General features: G+C 45.2%; 1 protein-coding gene across 2 annotated transcripts in view; it reads left to right on the forward strand.

Moving 5' to 3' along the window:
* The first annotated feature begins 1,666 nt into the window (after positions 1-1,666).
* Positions 1,667-12,931, forward strand: part of LOC147429597 (uncharacterized) — a 70,362-nt gene continuing 59,097 nt past the window's right edge. Inside the window, exon 1 of one of the 2 annotated variants that reach the window (XM_086495858.1) lies at positions 1,667-2,256. In XM_086495858.1, coding sequence (XP_086351984.1) covers positions 1,856-2,256 — 401 coding nt within the window. In that variant the 5' untranslated portion in view covers positions 1,667-1,855. The remainder of the gene's footprint in view (positions 2,257-12,931) is intronic. The other variant, XM_086495857.1, reaches the window with a different exon arrangement.

Raw genomic sequence — 12,931 nt, forward strand, 5'->3', positions numbered from 1 at the left:
AAAGAAGCATGCATAGATGATTTTCTAAAATTATGCGAAGAGTTGACTTTTGTACATCATGGTTGCACTGTATATGCTCGATTATCTCTCCTCAATTAAGATATAACTCCACGACAATAAGATTCCAAGCTTTGTTGCCTAAATTTTAAATTTGAATGCTATGCAAAATGTTTTTAAAAGTAGCATATAGGCCTTCACAATCTCCCATTATTTGCCTTTTTAGAATGATACATCATTTTGGATATGCATGTTAGCACTATTATATGTGCAAAAGGGATTTTCCAAAAGACTTAGGCTCATTTTCATTCCATGGAGGCTCACTCAGACACAATTGCATCTTCTTACAAAATACAACATGTCTTTGTGTCATGTGTCAAGTTGTTAAGTTTTTGTACTTGCATTCATGTCACCTTAGATGATAACCTTGCTTTGCTTCCAAAATGCAAAATGTCTTCGTGCAAATCCACCAAGGTTGACATTGATCTAGACAACCATAAAAGTTACAATTTTGTAAGCAGTGTACCAATTGGTTACAAAAAGTAGAGATTTCATTTAGTGTGATTCTTTCAACCACATGTGTTGTTTATGCTTGTTCTCTTTGCCTATAATTACATAATCTTTCTATTATGTGTCAATTAAACATGCCTTCTTGTCCTCTTCATAGCTTGTCATCTTTGCCAATGGATACTTAATCTTTCTACTGGTTCTTAATTGAACATGCCACTCCTTTTTGTCCTTTGCGTTGTGCATCCTCATCACGAATACACATTATATTTTTCAAACCCCTTGTTCCTAGCGTGAACTCCCAAGTTCCAACAAGATTTTAGAATGTGTGCTTTGTTTGTTAGTAAGTCAATTTCAATTGTCACATTCCACGGATACTGTTTACAATTTTAAAAACACACTTATAACATGACTTGGCCTCGTAGGTCATGTGTCCCTATTTGTTGGACGTGATTGATTTCTTGGGAGGTCTTTTCTTGTTAAGGAGTGACTCCTTGATTAGCATGTTTTCATCCTCATATGCTTTGCGATAAGCATTATGCTGCATAAGAGTGCAATCTTCACATACACAATTACGTGTATATTTGAGATCAATCCAACTTATCAAGGATGATCTTACATGTTGTTTCATTTGCTATGGTGCATACAATGGACCTTTCTCCAAACCTTAGAGCTATCACCTTACCCACTCTATGTGCCCCATAATCAATAATCCTAGACATTCCAAAGTGTATTTTGAAGAGGTCCTCAATGGAGAAGGTAAGAGACAAAAGTGTTTTGGACTTCCTTCGGCTATTCCACAAATTTCATTGTTCTTGGTGACTCTTTCAAGCTCCTTAAAAAATTCCTTATCAACATTTCTAACATCTTTTGCTTTAGCTATAACATGAGTGATGGGCGAGTTTGACCACAATTCCATTACTTTGCTGTACATACACTTCTCATTTCACTTACATCACGCCTCATTGTGTCAAATGCTTTCCCCTCTTGTACTCCATCATAATGCTTGATTTTGCTCATTCATTCTTTCGAAGTATTCATGTATATAAGAGCACGTCTATGTTCTTAGACTTCCTGGTCATCCAAGTGTAGTAGATTGGTCATTCCATTACCCTTTAGAAAAGTATTTCCCCCTCCCCACAAAACCCAAGCTCTTCTTGAGCTCGAGTCTCCCGATAGGGCCACATATTAATCCAGCATATGTGTTCCCTCACTCCTCTCACTGTATCTCTGTGTTGTAGCTCACATCGGCTGAGGCTGCCGTAGCTACAGCGCCAGCGAAGGATAATACATCATTCTTTGAGAGAAGCAGCTCACCAATATAGAGCGCCCAGCGTTCTGAGGCAAGGCTATGGCAGCCTTCGTTGCCTCAGTTGGTTCCCTTGGGCGCTCAGTAGCTGCAGGTCTATCTTCATGTTCTATTTCTCCTGACTCAAGCATGCAGACAGGTGTGAGAGCGCCTGCTTATTCGATACTCGCCTCACACATTGCTACAACGAATTCAGCTGCTTCACCTTACAGACACTTCTCGAGCTGTGCGTCAAGAAGTTTGCTTGTTTCCAGGGCTTCTTTTGGCTCTATATTGATTTCTGACGTGGCAAAAGATGGCAGAATTGGAGCTCTGAAGATTGTAGCCAGAGCTGGTGGCTCGCGTCCTCCTCCTGGCGCACGACGGCCCCGACCCAAAACTGCGAGGCAACAATCTTCAGATAATGAAGACCGAGATCGCCTTCCTGTAAATGAGGAGATAAGGTAATCTTTTGCTTCCCTTCTATTTAATCTGAGGTCTGTCTTTACCTGCTACTATATCTGATACATGCAAGGTTTCAAAGTGTTCAGCCACATGCACTTGCTTTATCAGTCACACCCCCATGCATACATGTCAAATTTAGGACTCAGGATACTTGCCATTGAGCTGAATTTTGTAATGATTTACCACATTTTGGGGCAAGATCTGGGTGGTGTATTGTCTATGTTTTGATGTCTTGTTTTCAGCTGATGATACGGTTGGAATCCAAAGAAATTCTGTCAAGTTGCAGTCTATGAAAATAACAGATAGAATCACATATTCCAAACCCAAGAGGGCTTTAGTGCTTGAGTCTGAACGCCTTTGTTGGTGTTGTCATTGATATATTACTCCCTGGGCGTTACTATCTTGCATAGCCAAAATGGAAATAGAGATTGTGGAGTGATAATTATATTGAGGTACTCTACTAGTCTACGTCTGTGTTTCTAAGTCCAATATCCTAAAAATATATATAATGAAGTAACTTGTTCATATGTTTAACTGTTTTCCTCATATGATGCATGTTTAATAGTGGATATTGTAGGTCTTCAGGTCGCTGGAATAGGCTATTGTATTAAAAAGCTAGATAATACTACCCAATTTATACTCTCCCAAAGGCAAGGTAACCTCTTGTTCCTTAACATAGGAATGGCTGCCTGTCTCTACGGTGGAGTGTTGCTAAAGGGCTTATACTCTTCTCATTAAGGGGTAACATTCGCTTTTCTCTTGTAAGTAAGCTATGTATTGGTGCCATGGAAAAGCTGCTTGGCCCCTAGCTCTGAGTCCTATGTTTTCTAGGAACGAACTAAGCCTTGGCTTCAATACATTCTCATGTATCTTGGCCAGTAGGACCTAGGTGTCCAACCATGATCACTTTGTAATTACTTTGGTCCAAGAGATCACGTGATATGTGGATTGGGGTGATGGTATGCATTACCCAAGTGTTTGGAAATCCCTCCATTGTTTCTTGATAAACAATTGAGCAAGGAAAGGCACAAGTGTGCTAAGGGAGTCGGGATGGGAGGGACAGAGCTTGTGACGCTCAAAGATGTAAAGATCGAGATTTGCACGTTATTTATGGAACCCATTTTGATGAATGCATCAGGTATTTTGTACCAAGTCGTGAGAGCTTACTTCAGACCATAGTGGGCCTTTGCCAACATGTTGCGTTTTCATAATGTGTTAATTCTTTCTATCTTCAGGGGTGCACATGCCCTATCCACTAACTTATTTTTGTGCAAATTTTTTCTATTTAATGCTTTTTTAGTGCTTTCATTATGGCTGAGTTTGCCTGCATCTTTAGAGTTATGATGGAAACTTAGTATGCAGATCTTTGTATTGATCTATGCTCGTGTGTGTGTGTGGGTGTGGTGTGGGTGTGTGGCACTGACGATGTTAGTGGGGATGTCGTATATAGTCAATGCTATGCTTGATGGAGCTGATGGTTGTATTGACTTGTGGATGACTACTATTAGTCTATACCTTGCGCTTTCCTTAGAAGGTGAAATCTGGGCATATCATCTATTCATCTAGGTATAGTTTTTAGTCGTATAGCAGACATGTAGACTTCACATTGTGAAGTTTTTGTCTGAGTTACGACTAGTTGATATAAAGAGAGAGAGAAAATGCTGAGCTGCTGCCCACACTCCCCGGTAACAACCCATGACCCAATAAATATGAATAATTGGGAATATGAAGGGTCACTGACTCAGAATTGGGTGCCCCCCTAACATTGTACTAAATGTGATCGTGATTGCGTGAAAAACAATGGAGAGCATAGCGTGCTAGCAGTACATGGTGGGGAGATTCAAGAAACATGGCTCATGTGTCCCAATGGAGAGAAACTACATCACATAGGCTGGGCATAGCCACAAAACAACCCTCACTCCCTAAAACCTAGCCTGAGGAGATACTGGGCGCTAGCAGCTCCTTGACAAGACGACTAGAGAGGTGTCACACTCTTTAACACCCCCTCTAAGCTCCTTGACAAAACTCATAATTGTGGAATTTGCTAGGTGATAGCTTAAGAAAAATCTTGTCTATCCCATGCGTTGGAGTAGACCGCAAGATATAAACCGCCTCAAACTACTCCTTAGAAGGAATCACAGTGTGGAACATGCGTCTGCAAGTGTCGTTCAAAACTTGCCTATTAGAAAGCAACTCAAACATGCCCATATGTTGGGAGTAACCCATTGTCACTCGCATATTTCCACTATCCGCGTTGTACCAACCGGAGAAGTTTGCAACTCCTTGCGGATGTAATCACTTTTGTAAGGCACTATATTTGTAAAGCATGTATGAGGTATTGTGCCTGAGGGCAACATCACTCGTGGTTAACCAATGAAAATGCCAAAGCTGTCAGGTGTAGCGGAAGGGTTAAGGATTTAGCTCGGATCTAGTACTCCACAAAAACACAAGGTTACTTTACTTCATTTGAAAAGAGAAACTGAACTGAACACAATGAACGAGAGAGACACTGAGAGAGAGAAAAGAGAGACGACACCGCATGTCGGGTCCCAACCACCCTCAAGGGCCCCCTTGCTCTATTGCCAGAGCAAGTACTTGCCTTATTTACTTGCACAAATGCTGATACAATGACTAAATGCTGAGATGCTAATGGGTACTTGATGCTACTGATGCTTGGTACTGCTGAGGTGCTGAAGGATACTGCGGTAGGTGCTGAGAGGTACTGCTAAGGATACTTGGTACTTAAGAGGCTAAGTGTTGGGTACTGCGGGTACTTGGTGCTTGGTATCTGGGATACTTTGGGGACACGGAGGTCCTGATGATCTCTACGCTAAGCTAGTGTCACTTGTGCAATTCACTTGCGCTACGTGGACATGCTTCTAGTACAGTCTAGCATGAGTTTTAGCTTAGGACCTAGCCTGGCACCTAGCCTGGCACCTTTGTGAGCCTCTAGTAGATTGTGCATTTCCAGGCCGGTCGTAGTTGCATACCCTCTTTTGCACAGGACAACATTTCAGCACTTAGGCAATTTGCACGCGAACCACCTCTTAGCACTTTATTAATTAATAAGTGACACTTTTGGGGCAAATTAATGAAATCGTGGGCTGCCCTCCTTTTGCTTGCTCAACCCAACATAACTCTCCTATAAGAGCAGCCCATGGACAACGCTAGATGGCAGAAGAGGCAGTGCCGGTAGAGCACATGCAGACCCAGCATTTTCAGGCCAGAGCACCAACGTTTCAGTCCTCCTCCTCAGCAGCATTCAGCTTTAAAGACCAGCATTTTTCAGTCAGAACAGCCAGCATTTTCAGCTTTGGAGCGCTTGCAGATTTCAGCCCCTAGCCTCGTCGTGGTTGCAGACCCAAGCCATCGATGGTGCTAACAGATCCGGCATTCAGCCATAGATCCATCATCGTCGTCGTCGTCGTCGTCGTGGTCATCGTCGTCGACACAGTACCCCAGCATATGGCACCCCTTGTGCCTTGGCTCGGCATAAGGACCCACAGAACCTCGTCGTCGACACAAAACTCATCAGCACCTCGTCGTCGACATCATCGTCGTCAGCATAGACTCCATCAGTACCTCGTCGTCGTCGTCGTCATCATCATCGTCGTCAACACAGAACCCATCAGTATCCCGTCGTTGACATCGTCGTCGTCGGCATAGACTCCATCAGTACCTCGTCGTCGTCATCGTCGTTTGGCATAGACTCCATCAGTACCTCGTCATTGACATGATCGTCATCGACATAGACTCCATCAGTACCTCGTTGTCGACATCATTGACGTCGACATAGACCCATCAGTACCTCGTCGTCAACATCATCGTTGTCGACATAGACCCATTAGTACCTCGTCGTCGTCGTCGTCGTCATCTCGTCGACATAGAACCCATTAGTACCTCATTGTCGTCTTCATCATCGTCGACATAGAACCCATCAGTACCTCGTTGTCGTCGTCATTGTTGTCGACATAGCACCCCTCAGTACCTCGTCATCGTCGACATAGAACCCCTCAATACCTTGTCGTCGTCGTCGACATAGAACCCCTCGGTACCGCGTCGTCGTCATCATTGTTGTCGACATAGAACCCATCAGTACCTTGTCGTCGTCGTCGTCGTCGTCATCATCGTCGACATAGAACCCCTCATCATATCAGTACCTCAGTACCCTTGAGTACCCGCAATATCCGAGTACCTTCAGTTTCCTTCAGTACCCTTCAGCATCTCAGTAGTACCCAACATCAGTAGCATTAGTACCCATTAGCATCAGCATCTCAGCATTTAGTCATTGCATCAGCATTGTGTCATTGTATCAGCATCTCAGTACCGCATCGTCATCGTCGTGGACATAGAACCCCTCAGTACCTCGTTGTCGTCATCGACATAGAACCCCTCAGTACCTCGTCGTCGTCGTCGTCATCGTCGTTGACATAGTACCCCTCGGTACCTCGTCGTCGTCATCATTGTTGTCGACATGGAACCCATCAGTAGCTCATCGTCGTCGTCGTCGTCATCGTCATCGTCATCGTCGTCGACATAGAACCCCTCAGTACCCATCAATACCTTAGTATCCGTAATACCCCAGTACCTTCAGTACCCTTCAGTACCCTTCAGTATCTCAGTAGTACCCAACATCAGTAGCATCAGTACCCATTAGCATCAACATATCAGCATTTAGTCATTGTATCAGCATCTCAGTACCTCGTCGTCGTCGTCATCGTCGTGGACATAGAACCCCTCAGTACCTCGTCATCGTCGTTGACATAGAAACCCTCGGTACCTCGTCCTCATCATCATTGTCGTTGACATAGAACCCATCAGTAGCTTGTCGTCGTCGTCGTCGACATAGAACCCCTCAGTACCCATACTACCCCAGTCCCTTCAGTACCCTTCAGTATCTTAGTAGTACCCAACATCAGTAGCATCAGTACCCATTAGCATCAACATCTCAACATTTAGTCATTGTATCAGCATTGGGCAAGAATAAAGAAAGTACTTGCTCTGGCAACAGAGCAAGGGGGCCCTTGAGGGTTTGGGACCCGACATTCGGTGTCGTCTCTCTCTCTCTCTCTCACACACACACACACACACACACACACACACACACACACACACACACATTTAGTTCAGTTCAGTTCTTCCAAGTGAAGTAAAGTGTCCCTTGTGTTTGTGCAGAGTACTAGATCCGAGCTAAATCCATAAACACTTCCGCTGCACTTGACAATGGTATCAAAGCTCTGTGTATGCTTTGGCTTTGTGAACTCAAGGGAAGAACCATCAAGAACCCAAGAACCCAAGCCAAACCAAGAACCCAAAGAACCTCTCTTGGTTTTTTTTTTCCCCCTGAAAGAATCTTCGAGTCTTGGTCATGGACTTATTAGCTTCCATCTTCATTCCCATGTCTGTGAAGGAAGACCAGCATCGGATACACGACAATGTAGATCTTGAGTACCAAGGTCTACTTGCCTCATATGCAGATATGGAAGCAATTGGAGCAAGGATCCTCTTCTGCATTCGCATTTGCATGTAGCGTGCTTCCACTTCCGTCGACAAGAAACCCTTGGAAATACCTCCGAGCACCCTTACCTTTCCGCTTCACCTGTAATGTTTTCACAACAGGACTATTCGAGTGGAAGTACTTGCTCACAAGGCAGAATCAACATGAAGGCTGGTATTCTGCTACAGTAGTTAAGGCTACCTAGTAACTTGTAAACACCGACCAAACCTACATCCACAGTACCCACGAGTTTGCAGAAGTTTTCATCGGCTTATGCATCCACATGCATCACAAGCAGTCAACATTAGAAGGACAGAAAGCATCTAGGGATAGAAGTTCGGCATTTGTGCCTCACCTTTAACAGGGGGGGATGTCACGTGCGCACTTCACTTGCGCTACGTGGACATGCTTCTGCTACAGTCTAGCAATGAGTCTTAGCTTAGGACCTAGCCTGGCACCTTTGTGAGCCTCTAGCAGGACGTGCATGTCCAGGCCGGTCATAGTTGCATACCCTCTCGCACAGGACAACATTTCAGCACTTATGCAATTTGCGCGTGAACCACCTCTTAGCACTTTATTAATTAATAAGTAACACTTGGGGCAAATTAATGAAATCGTGGGCTGCCCTTTTGCTTACTCGACCCAGCATAACTCTCCAACAAGAGCAGCCCATGGGCAGCGCTAGATGGCAGAAGAGGCAGCGCCAGCAGAGCACTTGCAGACCCAGCGTTTTCAGGCAAGAGTACCAGCGTTTCAGTCCTCCTCCTCAGCAGCGTTTTCAGCGTTCGAGACCGGCGATTTTCAGCCAGAACAGCCAGCGTTTTCAGCTTTGGAGCGCTTGCACATTTCAGCCCCTAGCCTCGTCGTGGTTGCAGACCCAAGCCATCGACAGTGCCCGCAGATCCGACATTCAGCCATAGGCCCATCGTCGCCGTCATCGACATCATCGTCGTCGTCGTCGTGGTCATCGTCGTCGTCATCACCGTCGTCAACACAGTACCCCAACACCTAGTACCCCTTGTGCCTTGGCTCGGCATAAGGATCCACAGAACCTCGTCGTCGTCGCCATCATCGTCGACAGAGAACCCATCAGTACCCCGTCGTCTACATCATTGTCGTTGGCATAGACTCCATCAGTACCTCATTGTCGTCGACACAGAACCCATCAGTACCCCGTCGTCCACATCATCGTCGTCGGCATAGACTCCATCAATACCTCGTCGTCGTCGTCATCATTGTCGGCATAGACTCCATCAGTACCTTGTCGTTGACATCATTGTCATCGACATAGACTCCGTCAGTACCTCGTCGTCGACATCATCGTTGTCGACATAGACCCATCAGTACCTCGTCGTCGACATAGACCCATCAGTACCTCATCGTCGTCGTCATTGTCATCGTTGTTGACATAGAACTCATCATTACCTCGTCGTCGTCGTCGTCGCCGACATAGAACCCATCAGTACCTCGTCGTCGACATAGAACCCATCAGTACCTCGTTGTCGTCGTCATCATCGTCAACATAGCACCCCTCGGTACCTTAGTGTCGTCATCATCGTCGTCGACACAAAACCCCTCAATACCTCCTCGTCGTCGTCATCGGCGTCGACATAGAACCCCTCGGTACCTCGTCCTCGTCATCATTGTCGTTGACATAGAACCCATCAGTACCTCATCGTCGACATAGAACCCATCAGTACCTCCTCATCGGCGTCATCATCGTCGTCGACATAGAAGTTAGAACCCCTCAGTACCCATTAGTACCCCAGTACCCCTCAGTACCCGCAGTACCCCAACACCTTCAGTTCTCTTAAGTATCTCAGTAGTACCCAACATCAATAGCATCAATACTCGTTAGCATCAGCATCTCAGCATTTAGTCATTGTATCAGCATTGTGCAAGAATAAAGAAAGTACTTGCTCTGGCAATAGAGGAAGGGGGCCCTTGAGGGTTTGGGACCCGACATCCGGTGTTCTCTCTCTCTCTCTCTCTCTCTCTCTCAGGTGTCTCTCTCTTTCATTCAGTTTAGTTCAATTCTTTCAAGTGGAGTAAAGTGTCCCTTGTGTTTGTGCGGAATACTAGATCCGAGCTAAATCCTAAACACTTCCGTTGCACCTGACAGCTAGGCAGGAGTCAAGCCAAAACCAAGGGGTGCTAGATGCTGGGGTACTTCGACGACAAAGACTTCGACGAGGAGGTTGTGAGCAGATCTTGTTACACTTACACCACTCTGCTACTTCACAGGTCTAGGGCATGCATGTACGGCTAGTGTGCCTCCGGGGCTGGCCTCCCTTTGCATATGCATTTAGACTGCACTGTTCGGCCGCCCACTTCTGGGTTGGCCCCCCACCTTGTTCGGGTGCCCTCATATATTTCCATATATCATTTTCTGTTGGGTCATCGGGATTTTTATTAGGCCTTGCCCTACCTCCCCTTGGGCACCTATTTATAGGGCCAGGGGGGTACCCACTTCCACATCTCAGAGAGATCATACTGATTGTACTGAGGGTCTTCAGTTCTGGTAGTCATGGGAGGCTGATCGCCCCCTCTTCACCATCTCTGGCGTTTGTGTCCACTGTCTCTCTCTCTCCTCTCTCCTCTCTCACGCTTCTGCACGCGCACTCACATGGTATCAGTCGTTAGCATTGAGGGCGCATCTGTAACAGACTTGGACACTCCAAGTCAAGAATCAACCGTGACAGCACGAAATAACCACTTCAAAACAATTCACAGATCACAATAGATTTGCACTGGCCCGACGGAGTTCCGTGCCTAGAGATATTGGCCCCAAAGACTGGCGCCCCTTTCGGTATTTCTTTTTGTATTAATCAATCATCAAAGTACAAGAGAGCGGTTAGGGTTTCACTCTCAGACTCTGCGTCCAGATGCCCCTGAGAAGTGAGGCCCTCACCACTAATTTAAAGGTTATAAGGGATGCCCAAAAGCAAAGCCCCAAAAGCTTTTAAAATCAAAAGCATCAGTTCTCTCTCTCTCTTAGAGAGTCTTTTCTCTTTTTTTTTATAAAAGCAAAAGCAAAATTCGCGTCGCTTATCATTTTCCAAAAAAAAAAAGATTTTTTTTAAAAAATTTAATAATCCGCCTCCGCGATTTCCAAAATTTAGGGTTTTTGGCAAAAATTAGGGTTTGCAGGAATTTTAGGGTTTTTGGCAGAAATTAGGGTTTCTGCTGTCCGCCACGTCATCACTTTGTGACATACCCCCCTCTTGAAAGCATTGTAATCGACCGCGATTACGCTTGCAAAACCAACAAAAGCCATAAACCGTCGTAGCAGACACTGACTGTTAGTACCTACGTACTAGGAACACACATCTAGCACATGTACAAAATCGACAGTCACATCACACGACATCACAGGACATCACCAGACATCACAGGACATCACATGACATTCAACATTCATTCGGATCTTAGACCATGATTTATCGGCAATGTAGCTAGCAATCACATCTAGGTCCAATCGGGACCTCATCGATGTCCGATTGACTAACCCCTATTGCAACCATGTCTATTCGAGATCAAGTAGACCAAAATGCTGCAGTCATTTCGTCTATCAGTTCTTGCACTCACAAGAAGTCAAGAACAAATCAGTATCATAATCAGGAATTCCATTTCATAAAGTCATCCAGCAGAATACTGTCAGCTCTCAGTATCCCTGAAGCTCAAAGAGACATCAGTGACTTTAGTATCAAAATCGAGGCATCTGTTGACAAAGGAGCGGAGTAACTCCCCTCTTGTGCATCCCACTGCACCAGATCTTCGGCCAAGCTGAGTTCTGGGTTCCGTTTGGAGTAGACTATGCTAAACCAAAACATCGAGGTAAAGTTTCAGAATCCGAGGAGTATCTTCTAGGTCCTCCTCCTCCATCCACTTCGCATCAAATGCAGGAAAGTTCTTGAACTTAACCAAGAACGGCCTTCGGACTTTACCTTTCTGCGTATCATTTTGTGCCAAAATCTGTTCAGGAACAAGGATCTCCTCGTTTTCTTCCACTTTGGGTTGTTCATCAAGCTCCCCATCATCAGGCACATCACCCTTAACAGGTTTCAAGAGACTCACATGCAATGCATTGTGAATCCTCCAAGTATCTGGCAGTTTCAATCGGAAGGAGACATCATTTATCTTGTCAGTAATCTGGAAAGGTCCGTAGTATCACATACTAAGCTTTGGAAAAAGCCTCTTCTTTCCCTGTTTCTTTCTTAGGCGTGCCTTCTCAAAAGTAAGAGCACCCAATCATCCTCCTTCAGTTTCCAGTCGCGACGATGGCGATCCGCTGCCTTTTTCTGTCGTTCTTGAGACTCCTGCAAAGTCTCGCGAACCTTGGCAAAAGCCGTATCCAAATCTCGCGAATATTCATCCGCTTCAAATTTCTAATCTTTCGTGCTCAGGAAGGATGGAACCTTCGCAGCACTTTCAACCATCTCACATGGCGTCTTCCCCGTCGAAGAGTGTATCGTGTTACTATAGGCAAATTCCACCAAAGGTAAGTTCTTTTCCCATTGAGTCTTCTGATGCGAGATAGAAGACTTCAATAAATCTAAAATCACTGAATTGGCAATCTCAGATTGCCCGTCAGTCTGCAAGTGGAACGATGACGAGAACTGCAACCGCGTGCCAATGTTCTTCCAAATTGCCTTCCAAAACAAACTCATAAATCTGGGGTCTCTGTCGGAGACAATCGTCTCAGGCGTGCCATGTAATCGGAAAATCATCGTGATCATTCTGTATTCTCGGGAGATAAAAAAAAATGAAATCCATTTCAATATTTTCCTAGGGGCGGGTGGGTATGGGTAAAGGCTGTAACAATCCCTGTGCCTTGTGCCTATCAAACTTGACCTTCTGGCATACCAAGCAACTGCGCACAAACTCTTCCACATCCTTCTTCAGTCTCCGCCAAAAGAAATCTCTCTCTACCCCTTTCATGGTGGTAGCAATGCCGCGGTGACCCGTAAAAGGTGGACAGTGGCAATCAGTCATAACCTTTTCCCTCAACGGTTGTGTAACTCACAACATAGTCTTTTTCATCAAGTAGCCTTCCCGAAGGGAGTATCCAGCTACTGTCTCCCCATCCCGTATCTGTGTGAAAATATCTGCAAAATCTGTATCTGTGGCACACTGATCGACCATATCCTCGAAGCTCCTATGATGTATCGCAGAAA

The sequence above is a fragment of the Adiantum capillus-veneris genome, chromosome 22 (genome assembly GCF_014529385.1).
Source record: "Adiantum capillus-veneris isolate H3 chromosome 22, ASM1452938v2, whole genome shotgun sequence".
NCBI classification, from domain to species: domain Eukaryota; kingdom Viridiplantae; phylum Streptophyta; class Polypodiopsida; order Polypodiales; family Pteridaceae; genus Adiantum; species Adiantum capillus-veneris.